General features: G+C 42.2%; 1 protein-coding gene across 5 annotated transcripts in view; it reads right to left on the bottom strand.

The window, feature by feature from the left end:
• Nucleotides 1–26,929, bottom strand: part of DCC (DCC netrin 1 receptor) — a 1,439,988-nt gene that overhangs the window by 258,371 nt on the left and 1,154,688 nt on the right. For all 5 annotated transcript variants that reach the window (XM_069626983.1, XM_069626984.1, XM_069626982.1 and 2 more), the window contains exon 12: nucleotides 12,123–12,172. In XM_069626983.1, coding sequence (XP_069483084.1) covers nucleotides 12,123–12,172 — 50 coding nt within the window. The remainder of the gene's footprint in view (nucleotides 1–12,122; nucleotides 12,173–26,929) is intronic.

Raw genomic sequence — 26,929 nt, 5'->3', positions numbered from 1 at the left:
TGCCTATGCTGTATATTCGCTCCATGAGGGAGCTCTATTATTAAATCATCAGTGCTCCCAGTGTAATGAATTAATGTTGTGCCATTTTTAATTCTTTGCATGAGCTTTTAGTGCAATTTCTGTGAATTATTGTTTGTTTTACATTGTATTTTGTTATTAATTTTATGATGTATATTAACCTTCAAAATAAAGATGTACTGAATGATGGGGTGTGTGCCACACAATGTCAAGTGCTGCTCTCTACACATCTAACCACTGATATTTACTTATGTAAGGATAAAGACAGCAAACTTGAAGCACATCTTGTGTCATAGGTACGGCCACTGGAAAGTGAGAAGGGCGCTCCAGTCTTCAGTTATTTCTGCTGTGTGAGGAGTCCTGTCTCTGCCGACACTGGCAGACCCTCCTTGCAAGATCGGCTTTGGCAGGATAGAATCAGGCATTGCTTCCAATGGTCCACTTTAAACCAGATTCATATTTCCAGAAGGACTCTTACTAAGTTCAACATCAGTGTTTGGATAAAGTATGGAGGCAGAAAATCTGTATAGAAAGAGTTAGGGAGCACAAAAAAACGGGGATTCCCTCAACCATTTCTCTTTGTGGGCTTTTGTTCAGATGTTTGTTCAATTGAAGAATCGTGGCACCATTGAAGTGTCTGTTAGACCCGGCTCTAGCTCTGCAGTCTTTGCTCAGCAGTCAAACGCCATTACCATATATGGCAATATACATTTCACATTCATTCTCAGATGAGCAAAGCATAGTTTTTGAATCTGGTACTGGATTGTGTACAGGGAATACCAGGAGCAGCATCTATAGAAAATAGCAGACATTGCCTCCTGCATTTTATGCACATATTCCTTTGGGGCACCCGGATCGCACTTCATAGAGTCAAAACACAAACAAGGCTGCAAGTATGCAGTACTCAGGCAAAAGCCATTAGGTCATTCATGGAAATAGAACATGTATAATGAACTCCCTTTAGAGGTACCGTTGAACTTTGAATCTTACAGCAACGTCATGGCTGATGAATAAACCTTCCAAACACAAATAAAATCAGTGGCCAAAGTGTCCTCCATAAACCATAAAAAGAAAACGAGGAAAATCATTCCTTTCCTCTGTTTCCCACAATGAGCCCACCAAACTCTGGTATTACAGCTCACCTACATTTAGTTGGTTGAAACTAATAGCACAATCCTGGTTCTAGCATCGTACCAAAGACCTCATCTCCAGAGCACTAGATATGTTTCACTGTGTGTTCCTAAATAATCTTTAAGGTGCTGGCCTCACCTGGCAAAAATGGAATTTAATTGTTACTATACGAAATGTGAACTTATTTTAGACAAATTACTTATTAATGTAATTACTAATGCAATTCTTCTTCTTTGTATTTTTCTTTTATTTTATTCATACAATATGGTTTATTTTTATGTGTAAAGTTTATATTTAAACTGTATCACATTGATAAAAATAATTAATTAAAACGGAATGGTCCATGACCAATATTTGTATAGCCAAAGCTGACTGATACCTGCCCAAATGCAACTTCAGTTCAGCATCTATGCACAAGCAAGCATGGTGTCTTTACATTTCTGGAGGGGCACCTCTTCTTCACTGCATACTGAACAATTGAACCTGTCTACAAGTCATGCATGACTTCCATGACATCTTGTTGCTGTCCATTTTAGGGCATACCACACTACAGCACAAATGCAACTGGGCATGGAGTTTATGTTTGCTTTCATTCGCTCGTTCAATTTGCCACATACTAATTTCTGCTGCATGTTGAAAGATTAGTCACAGTGAAATGATGTGCAGTGCCAACGTGGATTGGACATTTTGGATCATCACCCAAGACACAGTGATACAATCCAACATAGTACACACTCAACTTCAGCGTCCATTCAATCATACATGTATACTATACTGGATTTAAAGGGTTCAGTGAGGCTCACTGGGCTCAGCAAAGCACTATAAAGCAACACTGATGGTAAATGTATGCTAAACAAGTACCGGGGACATCATTTACCATAACATAATGGTCAGTTTCAGTGAAATTAATCACAGATGAGCAAGCGTGTCCTTTGTTGTGCTGCTAACGCCAAGAAATGGTATGCTATCCCACAAATGGGAATTGTCATGCAGACAATCCCTGTTTACCTAAGGCACTGTTACTTCACCCTTGCTGTACATTGTGTACACCATTTCTTTGTGTTTGTTGTTAATGTGTGTTTGAGAGCAAGGAACGAGAGGGAGAAGTGACAGAGAGAGAGAGAAAGACGAGTTGGGGGTGGGAGAGAGGAGACAGAGAGATAGAGAGAGGGTGAAAGAGCAATGATAACCGGGAGCAGTAAAGATTATCTTGATAAGGAGTTGTAAAAGAGGAGAGAAGAGCAAGGGGACGCAGTATGTCCTGATTACATGGGGACATGCAAAATGTCCACAATATTCTTGTTCTTGATGTACTTTCTTTCTGATGGCAGGCGCTTCTTGGATTCCATAACTCTGTAAGGTGGGTATACTCAAACACCCCTCAGATGTGCCGTCGCTTTGCCTTACAGTCTCAGAAGTGAGTGAATACAGAAGAGGATCATCCTCAACACAAAAGACCTTAACATGACAAGACTTGGAAAGTATCAAGCAGATGGAAAAAAGCCTCATCAATGAACCTGGACTCGGAGGAGATTGCGGGATGCGCTAGGTTTCTGACTCCCTGCTATGACCGTAACCCTCACCGTCCTCAGACATAGCTTATCTTTCCCACTTTTAAAAAGGAGACATGTTTCAAAGCAGTGAGCCCATGAAAGGAAAATCCCTGGATTTCAAAATGTGGCCAACGGTGCTCCCCTACTATGGATTTAAGATGGCCACACTGGTGCGGCTTGAAAGAGTGGCAATGGGGATGAGGCATACAAAAGTAAATAAAAGACATTGGCCCTCATCAGAAGTTGTCCAGTGCAGTAAGAATGCGGTGGTAACAGCATTACCACTGCATTTCCACACTGCCCAACCACGGGTTTGGGGGAAAGTCAGAGGATTCACATCCAGCTATAAGCTAAGCTGGAGGTGAATGTGCTGACTTCCCACCATTTTGTGGTGCAAATACCGCAGCACAATTACCGCTGTGGTAATTGCACCAGAATTATGCCATTGAGTACTATGGACTAAATAAAAAATGGGGACTTGCACCTCCAGCATCACTGGTGATCCTGCGGTAATACTGCCGGATCAAGTGGCAGTAAAAGTAATTGCATTGGCCGGTATATCGACGGATTTACCACCGGGATAACACCCAACTCCTGAGGAGGTCCAAAATGATTTGCCGGGATGGGGGAGGGTAGTTGACAGGTGGGAAAGATGGCAAGAGTTGGCAGGGCCCATCCGGAGCAGTAGGAGCAGCATGAGATGAGCTGGGGGATTGCAGCACATCCACTGCACAATCCACATCTGCGAAAATTAGACCCACGCAATAAAGACAATGATCCAATGCGTAACAGACAAGAATGTTTTTTACATAAACAACAGTTAAACAAAAGCAACAACATTGAAATGAGAAAATAAGCTACAGTACAACTGAAATATCACTGTTAAATTTAAAACTAGTGAAGCCATCTTTTCCACCTTAAAGAATTGGCCTCAAGACACAGGGGGAAATATCACACTCATTTTTCTCATTGATACCTATGCACAAATTATTACACATGTCTAACCCTAATCTCTGAGTAATCAATAAAAAGAAATGGGAAGAAAAAAAAAACATCAACCAACAGTTGCAGTTGGAAAGAGCACTTTCCTACAGCAAATTAGCCATGGAGGATGAATTAGCAGGATTCGTGTGGTGAAGGTTGATAATTAGCCGTGACAAATGAGAATAGTTATACAACCAGCAAATCAGTGAAATCAATATTGTCAGAAGATTTTATGGAACTTTCATATGCAAGACGATAATATGATAATGTACAGGGGCTCAATCAAAATGCAAATGTGATGAATCTAATGTTTTAATGAAAACTGGAACAATAATGCAGAATAGCTTAAGTGCTCTATTATTTAAATAGCTAATTAAAATAAAGTTTAAGTGTTGCTCAACCCCTAGAGTGTTCTGGTAACTATGCGACATTGAGAAAAAGTGGCAGCATTTTGAGGCTCATGAAATGCAAATGCCCTCATCCACCTTCACTGGCTCCTACTGCACGCGCAAATCACCTTCAAGTCTTGCTGCATCAGGGCAGTCGGCCTCAAGTCACCAAGCTACCTCGTAGAGAAATTCACAATCCCCGGAGGACAGCGCACCACCAGAAGCTAGGACACATGCAAACTTGAAATCCGCTGCTGCAAAAAGAATGGACCAGAATACAAGCCTTGTCTAAGCTCCAAGACTATGGGATCTCGTCCCCATCAGTATCAGATTAGCCTCCATGCTCCTACAATTCAGAAAATAACTCAAGGAGTCTCTCCTCCTCAACACCTAGGCCCTGCATCATGTCAACCCTTGTATCACCTGACCTCTCTACAGTGCCTCTTTGTATCTTATCCCCACAGTATATCTGGTATGTTCTTACCTCTGTAAAGCGCTCTGTTATGCATCTGTACTGTTGTATACTTCTGCAAAGCACTCCATTGTGTCCCGAAGATAGGTCCGCGCTCATGAAATACCATAATATTAATAATAATAACAATAATAATATACATATATATTATAGGGCAGCAGTTGCTGCCCTATAGTTAAGGTGAGTCAGATTCCCATAGGAAACAAAAACAAATGAATTGCTAATAACTTTTGACTAATGAGACAGATTTTGTCGAAATTCTGAGGACAACTAGGTACGCCCCTCCTTCCCAAAACTGCAAATTGGGAAATTATTCATTATAAAAATAAAAATGCTATTAAGAAAATGACACAAAGAAACAAAAAGAAACAATGTTCATTAATTTTCCCATAGACAAACTTTGTTGCAACACCGCACAGCCCAACCCACGGCACGGATTTGCACCAGGTGTAAAACAGCTTGGGCATGAAGCGTTGACTTGATTCCTTTTTGGGATTTGGGATTGTTCCATCCAGTAGTTTTTGAAATATTTGATGGAAAAGGTGGTGCCCCCTTCTCCAAAATAGATAGGTATATCTCAGGTAAATTGCCAAGAAATTGGCTGTTTATAAATGAAACAGACGCCATTGTTTTTTTCTCTTGATGCGAGAGATGGCTGCAGCTTTAGCCGAGGATATCGGAAAATGAAACACAGAAAAAAGCCATTTGCAGGTCCAAAAACATGAAAATGTTGTCGGGCTAGAGGTAGGGGGAGGCAAGAGGACACCAATGGAAATTTTGGAGTTGGAGGGAGTCCAACTGAGTTTGCAACACAAAGCTTTTCTGTAACCTCGCTGCAGCTGAGACCACCAAAAAACAGCTGAGAGCAACTACATGACAGAAGCACAGTGTATTGTGGGGGGAATTTAGAGAGGGCAGAGGTGGCGAGAATGCCTACTGGTGAGTGAGGGGAGCTGGCACAGATGAGGGGGTACTTGGGGAGGGCTTGAGGGTAGGGAAGCATTTTTGTCCACAGTTTTTCCCAATTAGCACAGGTATAAGGACTACTGAGACTGACCCTCCTTAGCTGCAAAACAAGGAAGGCACCGAACCCCTCAGGCCATGCTTCCTGATACATGACCACAAGTTACAAGTCCAGTTAGAGCAACATTGCCTCAGAGGGTCGACCCCTTCCTCGCTTTGAAGCTAAGCAGGTTCAGTCCTGATTAGTGCACAGATGGGAGACAGTCCACAGTCATGAATGTTGTGTGTTTTCTTAGTATTAAATATCTCATAGCACACTAAGAAAACACAAGACATCCACATTATTTTGTTTAAACTGTGCTACTGTCAGTTCTACACAAGAGGGGTGCAAAGTTAAGGTGGCTTTAGCTGAATTTCAGGGATTTTGTTGCATTCATTTCTCACCTTAAAGTACCTTCAACTAAAGAGTTTTCCTTGAATTTCAATGTTTTTTTTTTTTTTACAATTTATTGGTCACCTTGACATCCCTGCAACTACATTTTTCCCTTTCCATATATATATATATATATATGCCTTTTTATTAAAGTCATTTTAATTTTCAACTCTGTACAATTAGGGTAAGGTCACGTTTACACTTGTCAGAAAATACAGTCCCTGTGACCGCTACTTGACGCAGTGAAAGTTGGTGTAAATCGACCTTCTGACAGGAGCAATTTTCACCCTCCAAGGATGTACTATAGAAAAAAGGCCCTTCTGTAACAATGGATTTAAATACCCTAATTGGACTATTTTTGGACATGGTTTAAAGCACCAGATGCAAGATTTTGCCTCATTTAAACTACATCATGGGAGTTATCATAAGTGGCCGGCCCTTATGAGTACATGGCAGAAACATTGTGTACTAGAGAGCTCTGTGAGGGTACAGCATGCATACATATTGGTTGACATTATTTTTTTCCGGAGGACTATGATTATTGTATAATGACAATATGGTCATGATTTACTAAAGTGTTTTAGAATGGTGCAATCCCATTGAAAAACAATGTGTAAATCAGGCCCCAGTTGTTTTATACGAAAATCCACAGGGAACTGCATAGCATGTGCGTATATATAAGACAGGATCACAACTCAACTACTGGGCATACTAGTTCTAACAATAAACCATGGAACAGCTAAGCCATTCTTATGTTCAGAAAGAAAATTGATAGGCATAAGGCATTGAATATAAGGACCATTCTGCGAGCATAGTAAACAACGATAATAATGTTCTCTGGTTTTTCAACTTTCAAGGCAGTGAAAACAATATCCAGTGCCTAGGTTAGACTGTCTGAACCAGCGTCAACCTTGCACTTCCCCAGAAGTCGCTCACCGCAGCTGACCGACTCATTGTTGCTACTTTGCATTTGATGCAGAGGTAAAGGCCCTGATTCACAGAGCGTTTTCCTATGATGTTTTGCCATTATCAAACGCTTCTGTGAATTAGGCCCGTAGTGTGTTAAACAGCCTGTGCATAATCTGCATGTCGTATGTTTGACAATGTTAGGTGCCATATCAGCTCAGCTCCCTATTATTTTCACATTGTGAATTCACAGTGTAACCGACTCAAAGCAATGAAGCAAGGATTTAGGCGTATAAATTATGACATGCAGAATGTATGCCTACGACTTGTCATACATAACAAATAGTTGGGTGATTCACAAAGAATTACAATGTAGTCGTGCATAAGGTACACGTGTCAGAGTTTAAACACGCAAGAGTATGATTGCTTTCATATGTTTCCCTATTGCACACACTCTGTACTGTATTCATGTAATGGTTAGGACAAGTGACAGCATGTGTCTCATTTAGAAAAGTTTCATGATGATAGCCAGATTACTTACCTGTAATCTTCATCACTCCGAGTCACGAGGTTCCTCATTATAGTCCTTACTCACGTGAGACAATCCCCTCCTGACAGAATCTACCCATTATGCGTCCAACCTGGGATAGAAGAAAGACTCTTAGACATCACTTGTAGTCCCACTTCTATGATTATTCTTTTCCAGGTGCCACCTTCTCCTAGAGCCTTCTCCTAGAGTCATAATTCACCCAATCTCGCTCCCATTAGCTCACCATATTATTACCCACAAATGAACCAAGAGGTGGGAGGCAGGGCATGAGGATTGTGATGAGGAAACCCTGGACCCGGAGTAAAGAAGATTACAAGCAAGTAATTGGGACCTTACCTCCTTGGTCTGACTTCTTCAAAGTTCATACTTACGTGAAGACGTACTAAGTAACATACTAGAAATCATTCAGCCAGAGACAAAATACTAAAAAGAAGTATTTAAAACAGCTTGTTCACACAAATGAAAGTGGGAATCTGATGCCAGAAATATTTTGCCAAAGTTGAGAGATGCCAAACCACCCAAGATCACTGTGTACTGTCTGAGAAACGTATTTGTTGTAGCCCGGGTCACCTCATTGCAGAGAGCTTGGATTCAGGCTCCCACCTCTCTCTGCACAGGAGTTTGCCAGCTCTCTGGTAGAGGGATCCCCAATAAATGAGAATGCCGACTGTGTCATAGCTGAAGAAAATTGCCAAGTAATCTAAGAACAGTTGAGTGGAGGGTCTCAAACCAAGTTTTGAGGAGACAAAATTGACAACTATTGAGAGAGAGCAAGAGAGAGAGAGAGAGAATAATGTATAGCCTCCAAACGTTGTGAGTAAATCACTCAATGTACTTGTACCACTATTACAGGACTCTAGGACATGTTTTGAAGGATTATCGTGGAGAATAACACAGTTTGGCGTCGTCGAGGCAGCACCAAACATCAAAAGACATCCAATGTCATAGTGGATTGCAATGATGGCTATTGATTCAACAGAGGAATTTGGATGGAATACACGGTTCCAACTGGGGACACCAATTGAAAAAGCAGATGTGTTCACACAGGGCGAAAGTCTACATTTTCTTTTATTGCACACTTTGAGTCGGGGTGTTCCATTTTCAGAGGGCAAAAGACGCTCAGAACGAGATCAGTGATAGCTTGGGAACTTGGATAATGTTTAAGCGTGCACAGTTTAGCAAGGCTTTTGGACTTCTCTTGGGAAATGTTGTGCACATGACCTTTTTTGAGGGGTTTGATGAAATGACTACTGCTCTAAAAGGGGGTTCAATCGCTGAACTGGCTAAACAAACAATGCCCCATAAGCCTACTCCCTTCAACTTGTGTGGTAATGGGGTCCAGGGAAGGCTGTACTCTCAGAGGGGTGTGAGGTGAAAACAACAGCAGCTCAAACCAATTAATTACAATTGTCTAAAATAAAAGATGCTCCAATCAATGTTCCATAAAAATGTAGAATTTTAGTGAAACTATAAAAAGGACTAATAACGGATCGGAAAAGTGAACATACCCACCCCTGTAAAAGAAAACACAGAGAATGCACACATTTGTAGAAGGGCATTCTGGCTAGATGAGCAGGGATGTTGCAGTCATCAATTGTCAACAATGCCACTGTTCAATATTATTTCTTGGAAGAAAAAGGCTCCTGGTGGAAAAGGACCTTCCCACAGTTCCTTTATTCTTGTCTTTGTCATCAAACCAGAAGCCTGTGTGCTGTTGTAACTGGGTCTAACGATGCAGTCCTGTTCAGCAGTGTCTGTAGCTTGCGCGTTGATGTCTGGTTGGTGGCAAATTCTGGCCTTTGGCAGCAAGCAGGCTCGGCTAGCTCAACACTGAGTCAAGGTACTGCAATGATATTGGCTTCAAACATAAAGAAGCTGGTGACCAGGTGGTGTTTGGTTTGGGGGGGTAAATAACTTAGTGGGTCTCAGCTGTGGATATGGCTGAGCTTTGGCCACAGGGTCAAGCTAAATTAAAGACACTGAGGCGGTTGAGCTTTGACGTCAAGGATCATCATGTTTGCTTCCTTACAGCGGCTTTGACAGCATCAAAGGTGCCAAAACTGGCATTGGGTCGGTTTGAAGATGGAGGGGGTGCAGGGGGAAATGACACTGGTTCTGTGGTCGCTTGGAGTTCATCCAGGGGCTCCTTGAAAATGTGAGTCCATTTGTCCAGCACTATTACTCCAGAGTGCTTGTCTGGTCCTTCACTACGGTGAACACAGTTGTTTTCCAGTGCAGCCAGCAGCGGGCCATTGGACCAACAGCCGCTCTGTTCCCATGGACGGTTAGTGGACAAAGCTCACGTCTTACTTTAATGGCTTCTGTCTTCACTTCTATGGCAGTGGACTTTGAAGTAGTCACTAATTGCAACAGTGGATCCTTCTTGTCCTTGTAGGAGTTCAAAGATGAATCAACAAATTGTGCACATTCCAAAGCTGGTGCTTTGAAATCAATGTGGAATTGAAGGTTATTGGCATCTTCCAGGCTGCCCGTTCATTCTCCTACACCCTGAATGTAGGCACAACTAACACCAGCTAAAAATACGGTGTAAGGGGTCCGATAAACCAATGAGAGAAATGTAAACCTCTTTTAGTGATGCTCAAGACAGCAAACTGTACCTGAAGAAAGAGTGCCAATGCAGTTTTAGAGGAAACAAAACATGCACTCACCTATTGAAAAGATATGTCGGACTCACAAAGCAAACTAACTTTCCATAAGACTTTTTTTAGTTTCTCCAGGCATTTGACTAATTTGTAAAACAATACTATACTTTTCACACTCCTCTCTTCACATTACACGAAAAACAATTTGGTACCAGTTAAGAAACGGAAGATTGGTTTTGCAGATTATTTAAAACATTTGAATACTTTCTAAGTTATACTTTGTGGGTGTGCAATTCTCTTCTAGTGACAGAAACCTTGACACACTCATATCATCCTGACACACCCCTTTCCAGTTGATATTTTGCATTTAAAGTATCTGTTACTGTTATGTAATTTGCTTTAAATACTAAGGCAACTTGCACCAGGAGTCACATTACAGAAACGTTGCATTTGTGTAAGTGCAATGGTGTTCGCCAGGGGCGTTGCTAGGGGGGGGGCGGGGCTAAGGGGGCTATAGCCCCTGATCTTTTGGTTGTAGCCCCGGATAGAATCTCAGGAGCTACAGCCAAAAGACTAGCTAGCCCCCAGTCCCAACAGTTCCGACATCAGCCTAGCCCCGGGTCTCTTCCAGACCTAGCAACTCCCCTGGTGTTCGCTATTAGTCATGTTCGTTCATCAAAGGGATTCTTGCACTGCAATTTTACACCAGGGCAATGTGTTCCCCTGTGCTAACACCAAATGTTATTAAAGAGAGAAACAAACAGAAGAAGAACCTGGATGAAGTAAGAAAAACATAGAAATAGAGAGACAATTAAATTATTAAATTAAATATAAAAGTGGAACAGGTAGAAAGAACACAATGCTGCCTCTATCGAATCCCGGGTGGGGGTTGACTATGTTATATAACAAATGAACAGGTACCATAATGAGATAGAGAGTGATATGTGCAGTTGGAGGTTAATGAAATATGTTTGTGCCCTCTGAGTGTTGCATCAAAATAAGTAGGTTGCCCACATTTTGTGGGGTAAGCTAAGAAATAAGTAGAAATGGAAGAAAGAAAGAAAGAAAGAAAGAAAGAAAGAAAGAAAGAAAGAAAGAAAGAAAGAAAGAAAGAAAGAAAGAAAGAAAGAAAGAAAGAAAGAAAGAAAGAAGGAAATTATTAATTGGAAAGGATTGTGTTATATTACTTAAAAGATTCAACATACAATATGTCATGACAGCTCCCCTTTACATATCATTCTCAGTAGTGAGAGTTTAGGTTCTCCACTACTTGATTTAAATAAAAAAGTATTCATCAACATCACTTTACCACACTGTTATAATGGCTGCTGTGCATAGCTATGCTGGATTCCAATACATAGGAAGAGTGCTATGATTGTTTCGCGATGCACTGTGTACCCACCACATGTTCCTTACAGAAGGCAAGAAACACTTTAGTAGTTGGCCAGCTGTAGCACAAAGCTAATAAGTGGCCAATAGTTTGGGACGTTGTTAGATAGGTAGGCAGTGACTTAGTTGTCATTCATGGAGCAGAACAGAACAAGAGAACCTTGGCTGGTTGTCGGCTGCTATTCTTAGGAGCCTACCAGTTGTTGATAGGTTAGAGCCTGGTTGTGCTTTAAACATTTTAAAAATTAAGTGAATCAGTACCATAATAAAGCAAATCATGTTTGTTTTTTTGTTTTTTAAATTCATATCTTGGCTTGAATTTCCCTCGTTCCAACACAATCCATTCTTACTCAAATGACTCTATTTTCGGTCATGTTTGATGTATAGTTAAAGTTGTGGCTTGTTTCAATGATGTCAGTTATTGTTCTTTGCTCCATCATGACAGCAGTGAACATTCTGTAATATAAAATGGGTTCATTTGTTTGTCCTGGGCAGGGTCATTGTTTTTTTGATTGATATAAGCTCGATGATCTGCATTGTTATACGATAAATATAAAAGTTGGCCCTCAAGATGTGTTGGACACCAAGTCACATATGTCCTAGCCAGCATAGTCAGTGGTGAAAGGCTCATGACAGTTGTAATGCAACACATCTGAAGGACCACATAACGCGTAACCATGGATGCTGAAATGCTTCAGAAAAACAGATGCCCAAATGTATGGTTGACTTACCCTTGAGTTAACAACTTCCAGGGAGATGTTCTGAGGGGTAGCACTTGGTACTAAAAGGGTAAAGGAGAACACAATTAGGATTTTCACTCTGATGTACAATCCCATACCTGCATCGCTAAAGGACCATACATATGCGACTAACCATAAGACACTAGCACCACTCAGATCAATACCCAACATATACAACATCATGCAACAGGGGCAGGGGGTGCAATCCAGAGTTGTTTCATGTTGAACAGCATGCCAAAACAATCCTCTCAAGGAATGATGGAGGCCCTTTTGATATCATGGCAAGCCACCTGAACGTGTACTCTTTTCCAGAGTAATCTGTGCAGATATTTCATTTTAGTCACCTATCAATTATTGGTTCACTTCTTGTGTATCCCCTACAAACATCAATCACGATTGACAGGGTCTCTGTTTGGCAATGTTGGGTGCACACTTGTACAAGATGCAAAAAACGTTGTCATGCGAAAATATCAATCAAATAGACCTTGCATGTCCACTCTCTAGACATGAAGTCTCCAGTAGGTCTGCCCAGCCATGAAAGAAGCCACAGCAAGTGATTGGTTTTCGACTTCTGTGTTTAATCATCAAATGCTTGAGGACCGGTCCAGCATACTTAATAGACCAGCATGCCTGGTTTATTAATGCTTTTCATGAATAGACCAGGCTTGAGATAGACAGGGCGGTAGCAAACAATCCTCTGCAGGAGGAATATAAGAACCTGGGGGTTTGGTGGGTGGGAATAAAGTAACAGGTCTTAAGATGAAGGAGGAATCCCGGGTGTGCACTCATAAAACAAATATCTGAGTGCTGCCTCTATCGAATCCCGGGTGGGGGTTGACTATGTTATATAACAAATGAACAGGTACCATAATGAGATAGAGAGTGATATGTGCAGTTGGAGGTTAATGAAATATGTTTGTGCCCTCTGAGTGTTGCATTAAAATAAGTAGGTTGCCCACATTTTGTGGGGTAAGCTAAGAATAGTTGGTGATTATTAGGGGGACCTTTGATCAGACCTACCTACTCCCACAATATTTTGCTACCCACTAAAGCGGACAGTATCCATCCTTTCATTTTTTTTAGAATGCATTGAAGTAGAAATGTTAGAAAAAAATACAATTTCCATGCAAAGCTTCACACCGAGCCTCCAGTTTACATTGCCAATGATTACTTGTTATGATTGGGAACACCGGGTGAATTAGCACAAAGTATTATTTAAACCTTTTACTAGAAGCTGTTTATCCCTAAATAGCGCATATGATGAAACTCAGGGGTCCTTCGCCCACGGACTGTCAGCAAGTGTTGACAGGAGGCAACATATTACTGAAATTAATAATTGCAATCATGGCTTAAATGAAGCATAACAGCGCGTAAAGAGCAAACGGCAAATATTAGCTGCTCAACTGTGGGCCCTCCCTATAATTATTTTATTCTATGCTACAGCTATTTTTTATGTCTGCGCTGCTGATAACTTTTAAGAGGAAGGCTTCACCCAAGCAGAAATTAACTTCCAAAACACTTAATGACTACAGTTTAGGCATCACTGCTGTCAAAACCTTCAAATCTCTCTTCCTAATCTTCCTTCTCGAGCTCTTTGCTCATCCGCCTACAAATCCCTCAGGGTCAGTCGCTTCTCCAAGCAACGAGTTGGTGGTAGATCTCTTTCTTCGGCTGGGGCCTCCCTCTGGAACAGCCTCCCTGCCCCCCTGAAACTTGAGGAGAATCATCTCCAGTTCCGGAAGCACCTCAAAACCTTTCTCTTTGCCTCTGCTTTTTCTTCTCCTCTCCTGTGCTAACTTCCCGGCTGAAACTGAAACTGCACTGGTTACCTGGCACCCTCTGATCTCGGGCCCAGGTCCTGTCCCCCACCAGTCGCACACCTGCACTGCCTTCCTGGCAACCCCCCCACTTGAAGACTGTTTTCTGTATCCCCACAGTCTCACTACCAGCACTTGACACCTGATGTCTGCACTTACCCTTGCACTTGCCACCTGCTGGCCATACTTTTACTTATTGTTATTTATTCTATTATCCCATATTATGGGTTATCCCATATCCCATATATTCTATGTATTGCACTGTCCCCTCCTCCTACCGCCTCGCACTTTCCCCCTTCCCATGTACTTGCACAATCTGAATGACACTTGGTCTAGTAGGATCGGTGTCTCTCTTTCCTCTGCTCCCCCTCCCTTGCTCGTTGCGCCTTGAAACATTTGTGTATAGGCGCGTTATAAATGCCATATCATGTCATATCATATCATATATCAGCCTTACCACAGATTGAAATGCAGCTGCAATTATATTATAAATAAGCATTTAGCTATATTTTACATATGATGTAATTTAGAATTTCACCTTAGTCCATTCATCTCATAAGCCTATACATTGTTTATTTGTAAACATAATGCCTGGCTCCCAACACCGGGGTGGCAGTGATTGATGTAGGGAGCATTGGCAAGCTGAAAGATACATAACAGTTTCTTAGGCAGTGTCTTGTCATGTGACAAATGTGTACTGGCCTGACTACCCTCTACCCAAAAATGCGTGCCTCCAAAAATAGTTCAGGATTCACTATCCCTTTCTCTTGCAGGGGAATGATGGAATTTCAGAAGCTGTGCATGGCATTGATGATGCATGCATTTTTAAAGAAGAGTCAGGTCTCATGTCCAGCAACATAGACCAGATGTCTGAGTGCTGAATAGGAGCATCTTCGACTGTCATCTTGAGGACAGGCAAGCCTGCCCCACACTCCTGCTAGAAAGAGGTTGAAATGACAAAGTATCTATTTCCTCATTGAGCTTGCCTGTCAATCTTTCAGCACTTTGGAGACCACCAGTATTTGAACACACACATCACTGTGCTTCTGCCTGGCAAGGGATGCTGCATCTCTTCCAAACACTTTCACGACACGTGAACACTCTCATGAAGACACTGCACATGCTAATGCACCTCCTTTTTATAGTGAGACATACACATAGAAAGACAACATGTGTTCGGTTTAGTCCAGTTCCTAAAGGCATGTGAAGAAGAATCACAATTGTATCAGCATCTGAGACATGTGCAGTTTGTTCTTCAATGAAACACATTCCATCAATTAAGATGAATAGCACTGATTGCAAATAGAAACCAACTGCATGGGTCACTCACCCATTTTAAAAAAATGCACGTTTCAAGTGGTGTACAGTATATAAAAAGCAGCTGAATTGACCTGTTTCCACAGTGCATGTTACAAGCAGCATTTCTCACCAAGATAAACGGAAATCTCACTCACATTGAATAGTTGTAAGCAGGGCTCTTTAATCTGACAGAGATGTTAGATTATGGTTACACCATAATTCCAAGAATCCAACTCATATACAGTTCAGATGTTCAACTAAAGTCATTTTATCCAACTGTGACTTGTCTGTAGTGTAGCAGTATGTGCCTCCCTTTCTTTTTCTAAAGGGGAGAACACTATTACACCCCAACCAGCAATGTCCTTGGCTAACTGCTTTTGGTCTCTAGATATCAAAAGGGATATGAAAAAGGGAGAATTAAGGGTGTTGCCTCTCTCTGTCGCTAGAACCAGAGAGAAGTGGAGCAAAGCAAGAGCTGATAGGGTTTAATTCTTAATCAAAGCAAAATTGTAGACAGAACGAGATGATGACAATTGGAGTGTCATAGCTCTAATGATATTTTGATAAGTTACTGGGGTGAGACAGAGGTAAATTGACCTGGATGCTTTATTCACTGGGACCCTTCAAACTCTTCTTTCTGCTCAACACTCTCTATCCATCTCTCTCAGCGGTCTCCGCCCACATGCTAACATTTGGTTCTGTAGTAAAACACAAGCATAAGAGTGTGGGATACTAGACCACTCCCTCCAATAAAACCTTTAACAAAAACTAAGCTTTACATGAACTCAGTAACCACCTAATTATTATTAAAGGAACATGTGGACAGCATGTGCATACTAGATACCACTAACAAATTATAAAGAAGAAAACAAAGGATAATACAACAACATGTGAACTTGATTCACTCAACATGGCAAACAAACACAAACCTAACATCTTAAAAGACCCAACTGGAGTTATCCAAGCATTTCACAGAGGAACTAACACACCACTCAGCCACTCAGTCTCTCAATCCGGCAGAATCTTACAGGAGTTTCTTTACTTACATCCTTTCTCTTTCACTTGCCACTTCTCCTTCAAGACCTTCATTGGAATGGATAACTCATAGGGTGGCACCACAATCATTGACACCCTTGTCCTAACCAGACCCTGTAGGTGAATTCCTCATTGCATTCCATACAGAACATACCGAGAATTATATTTCCTGGAGCAGTGGTGGCACTCTCAGGTTGTTACGCACCATGCACTCCACATTCCATACTTTTCCACCAGGTGTGCACACAGCTCTCTTAAGTTCTTTAACCACCTTGTGGGGCGAGGAATACTTGGACATACCTTTTGGAGCAATACCTGGCAATTTCACTTTTACCAAATCTCCTATTTTAATATGTGGTTGATGGGTATCATGCAACCATTGAAACTGCATTCTCATTCGCTCTTGTGCTTCCAGAATCCAACTTCTAAATCTCTGACAACAGACATATCATTTGTCACCTTCTTACATAACCACCACTACCTGGAGTGTATCAGGGTTTGTGCCAATCAGAATAGCAAAGGGAGAGACCTTTATCATGGGTGTGGTGTTGTTCTATATGCAAAAAGGCCTGCATTGGACAGCTATTGATGGTTCAAGATTATTCCTATTGGATAATTGCATTGGTAAAGCCAATACACTATTACATCCCTCAGCAAAGCCATTGGCTTGAGGATGATACAGAAATATGGTAAATTCAAGCTACAAGGCTTGTGCATATTACGGTGGAATTACATCTAAATAATCCTTGTAGCTGGAATCACCTTCGCTCAACATATAAAGCGATCCTAGGTCTTGCTTTGACATTCATTTTCCAGCCTTGCTCTAAGCGGGTTAATGCTGCTAGTTTGACTTCAAATTTGATTTGTTTGTCAATGAGGAGTTAATTTGTCCCAGAAAACATTCAAGTCCAACAAGGTCAGCCATTGTTTAACATGAGCAAACCATGGGAATACTCTTCCTCCATCTAGTGCCAATACATGCTTCATACTTTCTCTATATTTATTCAAGGTTGGGGTTCCACACAATCTAATCCAACAAAACACTGGTCTCATCTCCAGCTTATCTCCAATATACTTTACATTACATTCAATGTGTATTGGCACATTATGGGTGCTTAATGGTAAAAGAAGCAGTGTTTTCCCAAAAGAATGTGTCCACGGTTGCAAGGCTTCTTTCATGCTTAAATGTCAGCATAATACGTGGATGATGCTTTTGCCTGTAGTTGATACAGTTTAAGAGTGGGGATGATGGCCCCACCTCCATGTCTGGAGTATAATTGACCTATCTCCCACAATTCATATTGAGGGTCATACAGGCCTTGTCTAATTTGGGTGCCCAGGATCCATTGTCTGTGAAACTAGTACCCAGATAGCCATAAAAGTCAACCTGCTCAAGTTTACAACCCTCCGCGTACACATTTAAAATACAATATTTAGAATGTTTCGGTCTGAAGAGTATGGCTTTCGTTTTTCCTATGTTAATTTTATACTCAACCAGTTAAATGTGTTAATGAAATTATCAACTGTTCTCTTTAGTCCTATCGGATAGGTTGCCAACAGAACAGCATTGTCTGCTAAAAAAAAGAATGGGGAATCTATCATTCCCTATTCCTGGTGGGTCCAGACAAGTTAGCAACAGATCTTCAATCAGCTCATCAATATGAATGTTAAACAGTAGGGGTGTGAGTATGCACCCCTGCCGTTCCCTGTTTCTAACAAGAAAGGGATAGGCCACCTCACCTGCAAGACTCCACCGCATCACGGCCTGGTTTCCTGAATACAATATCTGTAAAAGATAGAGTGGGGATTTCCTATCGACAACATTTCTAGACACCCCCATTGATCTCTGTAAGTCTACAGAAACAGTGTAAATTCTAATTTTGCAAAGAATTCCACATTTTCTTAAGATCTGATGGAGTCAAAAACTTTGGTCTAAAGTACTTGTACCCACCCTAAAACCTGCTTGAAAGTTGCTTAAAATCATGTCTGAATCCACCCAGTCCTGCAGATGCTTTAAAGTTACTATAGTAAAGATTTTTCAGAACAAATTCAGGAAAGAAATTGGGTGGTAATTCCCAGGACAATCTCTCCCCCTTTATATATATATATTCAAACAATTTCAGCATTCTAGGTGCTGTGCCATCCTTAACTATCGCACGTAAAAGTTGTTCAAGTACTGGGGCCCAGATTGTTGGCACAGGAACCTTCCCCTTTTTCTGGGATCATATAGCCACTTCAACTTCTTGCAAAGTGAAACAAAAGTTAGTCACCCCAGTAGTCATTTCCATGATTGACAAATTTGGTGGGATGTTTTTATCCACATTACTCAAAATGTGCATGCCATACTTCTGGGGGGATACTGCACTACAGGGCCTGATCACCGCCCCCACCCCCAATTCCCTATCTGAAACAAGTTTCCAGAATGTAATCGAGTCCCTGTTTTCAGTACCACTGAGAAGTTGATCCCACTGCTCACTTTCAAATTCTTTTTTTTTCCTTTGGAATGGTGGCCTTATAATTTCCCTAAATCAAATGGGCTTTGTCTATTATAGAGATATCGTTGAGAAAACATACTAGATTGTTTTTCAAAAACCTACATTTGATATGATACCATGTCACCTTTTCCAGAGCTTGCTTTTTACACGTGCTTTTCGTAAGTAAAGAGGGTTGCCCCAGGATTTACTAGGGAGTCATATTCCGATAGCAATGGTCTACCCTTGCCATTCTTCCCCGTGAATTATAATTTTGTGCAAGGCGGTTTGGTAAATTTTTGGTCTGCTATGATTCTTTGAGTTTGGCCCATTTAATAAAACAGTGGCCATGCTCCCTCATTTGGATTGGCTAGCTCTGTTAGTTTTATCTGCTACCAACTCTGAATTTAATAATTAGCAACAAAGGCTTATGATTGCTGTCATGCCAGTAAAGCATCTCAAAACCTTTTACCAAATTCCAGTCTTGGGCAGAGATTAGTATACAATTGATCCTGGAAGAAGAATTATTGCCATAATATGTGCATTTTGCCAATTGATCATAACATAAGCACCCATTAAATGAACACTAGTTGAGCCTGTATATAATGCGAGATAAAGCTACAGCATTGCTATGCATTCTAGTTGGGTAATTCAATATTACTTCTGTTATGTCGCAGGCAATATCTTCTTCTTCCCAGATTCCGCAAGTGTCCTCAATGGCTCATGTTAGAGTAAAGAATCTCTGGCTACTAATATTCCTTAATCCCACATATGAACAATTTCTTGAAATTTGACAAATATACAGGGAGAATGATCTCTATTTGGCCTATTATATACGTTACATAGGAGCAACACTTGGCCTCCTTGCATTTTTACTGTTAGGAATTGGAGATCCTTAATTCCTATATTGTATACTTCAACAGCCCAGTTAATAATAACATTAACCCACAATAGTAATCCTTTGCTAGGTCTATCTCTGGGGCCTTTCCGAGCATTCATTCAGAAGAATTAGTATCCCCGAAGGTTGATATTTTCGAAAGCCCAGGTTTCCAGGAGGCAAAGTACCCCATAGGTTCAAATCAATTTGCACCAGTCTAAATCATCCAAGTTCTTCCCCACCCAGCTATGTTCCATGAGACCATCTTGACAGTCTGGTTACCAATTTCTAAGGGGACATTGTTTCCATCTATGTGTCAATCCACTCCATCTAAGCCTTCTGCCTCAATGTTAGCTCCTACTGTTGGCCCCACTGCATTAGAGGTAGGATGTCTCTTGTTAATGGTTTTGGGACGGATGAATGGTCTCAAGTTGACCTTACAACCCACCACAGGATATGTTCTATAATCAATTGATAAGATCCCTTCAGCCACATCAGAGCAATCTGTCCTTTGTATCAAAAGGCTTCAGTGTTTGGGCTTCTACTATATGACGTTTGATGCACTCAAAAGCACACTGCTGTCGCCCAACCCCCAACAAAAATGATCTCTTTATGCTTATAAATCTCAGTGGTTCCACTATGGATGTAAGCTTTTGTGCAAATTTAGCATGGAATTTGCATAAGCTGAAAAAAGATCCAATTCCTCCTTCATGGTAGGAGCTGGTGCCTCAGAAACTGCTTTCATTAGCTTCACTTTAATCTTAACTTCTTGTGATGATAGTGTGTGCCTGAGGTACTCTACCTGGGTTAAGAACACCTTACATTTCGTGACCTTTAGAGTAAGTCCATATTTTCTCTGAATTTCTCTCTAGCGTTAGAGTAAGTAAGCAGTTCATCCTTGAAGTTAACAATGCTTCCAACATATTAGTTATTGAAAAACAACCACAGCTGAAGCAAGCCCAAAAAGCATTCATAGGAATGTATATGAACCAAGGGAGATATGAATGGTGTCAAGTCTCTTGAGTCTTCTGTGAGCTCAACCGGATGGTAAGCAGACTATATCCAGCATGTAAAAGAAAGTGCTCACTTGGTCCTGCCGACCATCTCTGATATTTTGGACAGAGGATGTACATCAAAGTTAATGTCATTATAAGGCTTTGAAGGTCCATGCATACTCTTATTTCTTAATCAGATTTGCGAGCATGTACAATTGGCACTAACCATTCTGTACCTTCTTCCTACATTATGACATTGGCCTTTAGCAGTTCAATGATCTGTTTCAATTGAACTTGCAATCGGAAAGGCACTTTGCATACTTGTTGTTTTATCAGTTGCTCCCCATCTTTGAGCAGTGCATAAAGTAGTTAATTTTACCAAATGTGTTGGTGGAAACAGTAGGATATATTTTGATATTTTTGGACAAGTTTGTCAATAATTTTGTGGGTACCTTACACTTGTGATTTGCTCAATTCTGTCATGTTTGAGTCTGTCACATGTGACCCTCAATAATCAGTCCAATTAAGTGAAAGGATTTGATATACCTCACCCAGTTTCAGCGTGAGGTGAACGGCAGCCTGATGCTTCCTACTGAGAACAGGTGGCCCTTTTCTGTCACATATGCAATGCTTAACATAGAGTGTTCCTTACAGCACATTTCAGTTGCAATCTAACCCATTATTTGGATGCAGTTATCTGAATATGCTGTGAGTGCAAACTTGATAGGCACCAGCTTTCCCATACTGTGTTGTAATGCTTATGCCTATAGTTCTTTGGAGATAACTGTAAATAGTGAGACTGAGTCAGTGATGAGTGAGATGGGTACCCCAGGTATTCATACCCTTATGGTGGGTCTGGAAGTACCTGGATTTTCCTCTGGTCCATCGATTGCAAGTACCATTTTCGATAGATGATTCGTTATTTTATCTTCATCCAGTGACACTTGCTCAAACCTACCAGTCGTTGCAACGTTGGTCCCATGTGCTGCTGTCTCACTGGGTGCTTGTGGATGCCTGTGCTGCAGGCATGCTCGATCGAAATGATTCATGCCTGCACACGTGGCACGATTCTTTCCCCATGCCCTGTAGTTATGGTTTGTGCTACTGTATATTAAGCAAGGGTTTGTTGAGCTGCTCACATTAAGGTCTGTTCTTCTGCTTCCCTTTTATTGGTGTTGCTGGGAAATCCTTTTTTTTTCTAGTCTCCTCGCTGTATTGACTGCAGAAGCGGGATTAAGCATTTGGGAGCAGTTAGACACTTCTACCTGTGCTTTGTCTTTACCTACGGTATCACTCTAGACCATGGACTGCTCAATCCCTTTGACTAAAACAATAGTTTCATCTAGTGTTGGTTCGACTGCACCGTGAGATGTCTTTGTGTTAAAAAGCTTTACACTTGCAGTGAATGGTTTTAATGCAGCTATGTACTGTTCAATGCTCTCACCCGGTTTTTTATGGTGTGTGTAAAACAGATTCCTCTTCATTTCTGTGTTCACTTTAGGTAAGTCATTTAAGTACTATGGGAGAAGCGTCAGCTGGTGTTGGTATATGTGGTAGGTGCATACTGACTTCTTGTGCTTCTGACCGAATGCAGTTCAGCAGTACTGCCCTTTTAGCAGCAGAGAACAAGTGCCCAAAAGAAGCTTCCAGGTAAGTTAGGAAGTGTTGCTTCCATCTTGGCCAAGTGATGAGGAGAGTGCCAGGACGTGCTAGAAATTAGGGTGAGGGCTCCACATGCTGAAGAATCAAAGTGTGTGTTGAAACCATGTTGGTATATGAGGCTACCCTCCCCTGATATATCTGTACATCTTGCGGGGTTTGTGGAGCGGACATGGCAAGGCAAGGTCTCTGTCTGGCATGTCTTTCTCCTTATGTGGTAAGTCTTTGGGAATGGTGACCTCAAATGTCTTTATGTATGTTTGCCCCGGAAGTGGGCATTTTTACTTTTTACTTTTACCCGGGCCGAATTAAAGTCTTTATGCTATTGTATGGGTAATGATACGGTACTCACTGAGGTTGCGGTGGGAAGAGGCTTGGGTGACTGCCCAGGTACAGCCCTTGCAAGATGGACGGATTTGATGGGGCGTTGGTCCTGGCAAGGTGAGAGGTGAGAAGAAGAAGGGTGTGGACAATGTTGTATGGATAAATTACTGGGGCGAGACAGGAGTTAGTCGAACTGGATGCTTTATTCACCAGGACAATCTACTTGGCACTCTCTATCTGTTTCTCTCCACGGTCGTCCACCATCATGCTAACATTCACTTCTATAATAGAATATAAGCATGAGAGCGTGGGATACTACACCTACCTTGCAACACTGAAAATAGGAGCAACAGGAGTACTATCCTCTACACCTAAGATCTGTAGAGAACAGGATAAACTGGAGAAAAAGCAAGAAGTATCCACAAAACTGTCTCATCCAGACAAGGGTTTAAGCTGTCCCACGTTCAGGACATTGCAGGAGGAAGCCAGCACTCTGGATGATACCCAGGACTCTGATGGGAAAGGGGTGATACTGCCAGAGCCTGTCAAGTTGCTCCCCTGGAGGAGCAGAATGGTTACATTTAAACTATCAGAAATGGTGTGAGGAATTCGACCTTCCGCATGGTGGATGTGCACTCGCTTGGCCTTTTTAGACATTTAAAATGAAATTGAATTATGGTAAATAAACATCCGGAAAATGTGTGGGGCTAATACGCACACATTTTCCTATGATCACCGCATGACATATGCATCGACATTTGTTCTCTGGGTGGACACAGCCTACAGGAGCAGTCACCCCGTCAAATTTAGTTGGCATATGACAGCCAGGAGTACACCAGGTCATCGCAGAAGAGGGAGGGACAAACCTTCTCCCTGCCACAGGCAGCCTTATTAACTAACAAAGGCTCCATGGATCCACCCTGTCCATTTGTTGATCCTTGTAGCTGGTGGAAGCACACACATACTCATCAGAGTTTAATTCAAACAGGCCCACATGGGGCCTGGCTGCAGAGGCTAACAAAGGAGACAGGAAACCCCAACACCCTTTCATGTGCACTGTGTCAACCTGATGCCAGCTCCCATACTCAGTATCAATTGACAGTGAAATGTCATGTCTGGGGCTGCATGTTTACAATAGTCATCCCCACAGGGAGACTCCATTCAGAAGGTACGAGTCTGGATTGATGGTGCCAGAAAGTCTGGTCTCACGACAACTTCAACTGAGACCTGCCACTTTAATCAGGAACCACTTACAGCTCCATTAACCAGAGGGACTCTTTGATCCACAACAGACAGGAAGATGGGTGGGACTTAGTATTACATGTTTTTGACCCCTTTACCTTGTCTGTTGCAATGCACTCTGGTTATGACCTTACACATACAGGAGATTGTTGTTGGGGGGCCAGGATTGGTTCATTAAGGTAGTTTTAGCCTACAACAATCCCTGTGGTCCATTTGGCTTTAAAGGAGGGCTGATACCCTCATTTGACAGATCATCTGAAGGCTTCACCAGAAGCAGAAGGAAGAACTTATCATTGGATCCTGGCTGAAGATACAGCCTGCCTTACATCTTCCGGCCAGTGAAGGACCGCCAAGAGGAAAGCAAGATCCTTAGCCTAAACATCTCACAGGGAACAGAGAGTGATACCGAATCCAGACGACCCTCTAGCAGCTCCAGAACCAGTACCCAACCAGCACACAGCATGCCCTGCTAGGGTCTGCAGCAAGATGTCTAAGTGGGAAGTGCCAGAAAGTCTCTGAGCCAAACCAAGGACAAGGCAGCTGCCTGCAACATGCTCCTCAGCTTTGGGCCGTTTGTCTTAAAGGATGACACAAGCCCAGTGAAGAAGCTAGAAGGAGTGCATCGACAAGCATCTTCCGACGTCTGCCTTAAATAACATTTTTCAAGTCAGTTGAGCCATTTGAGCTACAACCGAAGGCACTGCTGAATGTTCTTTCACTGCTGTTGGTTGCTAAAGCCATCCAAGAAGCCTAGAGCAGTGCTTCATAACCACTGACCAGCACTGAGACAATGATTCTTGGCCAGAGGCACCATTTAGGCCAGCCTGCAGCTGTCTGTCCAGCTTTGTTGACCGACTGCCTGCTACCAGATACCCACAGCTGTCTCCCATCTTGAACTCTGTCTCGGAAGCTGCAAAGTGCAGAGAAACTGACCAGACCATGTCAAGCACCAAGAACTCCTATAGAACAAGGTACATTGTGGTTCTGGCCCCCTGGTCCTTCTCTGAAGGTCTCTACTGACATTTTACGACTCATTGCACCCTTTGTGTTGAAACCTAGTGTCCTTGAACTATTGTGATTAATTACTATACCAACTGCATTCCTTTACAGGGTGGGTTGTATTTCGTAGTTTGCTAGAAATGTCTGTCGTGATATTTATATACAATCGTGACTGGAAAATCTCTTTTATCATTGGGTAATAATTGTATTTCGCGGTGTGGCAACTAACCAATTATCCACAACATTTCAGAGATAAGCCTCCCATTCCATCCACGGTATCAACATTGGACAAGGAGGTTTATAATTTGCTTGTGTGTATAATCTGTTTTGGATCCATTCTGGTGTACTAGAGGTGTGGGGCTGATTGATGTTTTAGAGACCGATATTAATCCCTGGACCACTGGTGCCCCGGAAGTTGATTCATCACAAATGTACCAGCATCAGAAAATGTACTGAGGCAGGAACAAACACCTGTCCAGCCAATATCAATATACACCCAATCATGAAGCTAAACACTTTACTAATGTGCTCAGCCTTCAGATGGCCTTTGCCTCTAATGATTAACATTGCTTTCTGAAACAAAATAGCCTTAAGGGGAACTATATATCTGGTGGGCCAATGAATGGCCTGATAGCTACTCAGCCACCTTGGGCTCAGAGGAATGGATGGTATCTACAGAGCAATGGGTTTAGGGGCTCCACTCATGACCAGCCTGCAAACTATCATTGAAACCAACCAGACCCCCACACCCTCCATCTCCCCAGATCCCAACGTGTTGATGCTGGTTCAGCCCCTTCCACCGGCTCCCATAGGTTTCTGTGGTATATGGAAACTGCAGGACAGTCAGAGTGAAGCTTTTCAAGATGTTTTAATTGGGGTAACCACTTAGGAAGTTTATAGTAGCGGGAGGCATGTGTGTTGTGCTAAAATGACCCACTCAGCACTCACACTTCTACTAACCAAAACCCAATGTAATCATGAAGGTAACACAGGGACAGTTAAGCAATATACCTCCTTCACCTTTTATGATCATGTGGGCTGAGGGAAGGCTATGCCCTTCAGTGGGGTGGGACGTTTAACTAGTAGTGACCAAACAACACAGTAACACAGTCAATGATAAAGGGAGTGTCTTATCAAGCTTATATCAAAATGTATATCTACTTTATTCAAACACAACATCACAATCAAACAAATAGAAAATACTGTACAAAAACCAACCCTGAAAGAAGAACAAAAAAGACGCAACAGACTGGGGAAAGTAGAAATTCTGAGCATCGTTCCAGGGGTGGTAGGTATGATAGTAGCGACAAAAAGGATATGCTGTTGGTGAGAACTGGTGTGATCATCACCTAACCAGCCTCTAAGGCCGAAGTGGACCGAGGGGGCAGTTTGCAGTCAACAGTACCTGGATTTAGCTCGTGGTGGGGTTGATAGAGTCATAACAGGTGTTGGACATTAACAGAAGCAGATCAAGCTCACTTCAGGCACACTGGATTATGTGTGCCCAAGCAGCAAGCCTGCGTCGAGTAGGAGAGAATGCGGTTCTGCTGTGCGGATGAAGGAGAACTCTCAATGATGCAGGTCAGGCGGTCCCTTGATCACTTCCCAGTTGAGCCAGGCCAAGTATAGCTTTAGCCATTGGGAGGGGTCAATGAGTAATGCTCCAACAGTTCGAGTAGTGGTCGACAGTCGTCAAAGTGGTGATGTCGGGGGTGTTGTTTTGCAGGTCGATGAGGCAGCCCTTCAAAGGAAGCTGGGTAGAGTCATGGTAGTAACTCCTGTTCATAGTCAGCGTGTGACTCACTAGTGATTTGGATTGGGTCCCAGAATCAAGCAGTCAATTCAGCCTAGCAGGTGACAGGCTAAACTAGGGCACGATGCAGTGTTGAGCCAGTTTGAAGTACAAGCAATAGTTCGGATTGATGGAAGAGCGGAAAAGCCAGCGCCAGTGTCTTCACTCTTTTTCGAGGCTTGGTGAACACAGCACAACTGTTATGGTGCGATAGTACAGGGAGTTTCAGCTGGTCTGGCCCTCCAGCTGCTGTGAGACCCACTCATGGGGACTCGAGGACAGGAATGT

The sequence above is a fragment of the Ambystoma mexicanum genome, chromosome 6p (assembly GCF_040938575.1).
Source record: "Ambystoma mexicanum isolate Mex_15411 chromosome 6p, UKY_AmexF1_1, whole genome shotgun sequence".
NCBI classification, from domain to species: domain Eukaryota; kingdom Metazoa; phylum Chordata; class Amphibia; order Caudata; family Ambystomatidae; genus Ambystoma; species Ambystoma mexicanum.
Note: the sequence above shows the minus strand (reverse complement) of the source record. Positions and strands in the feature narration are given on the sequence as shown.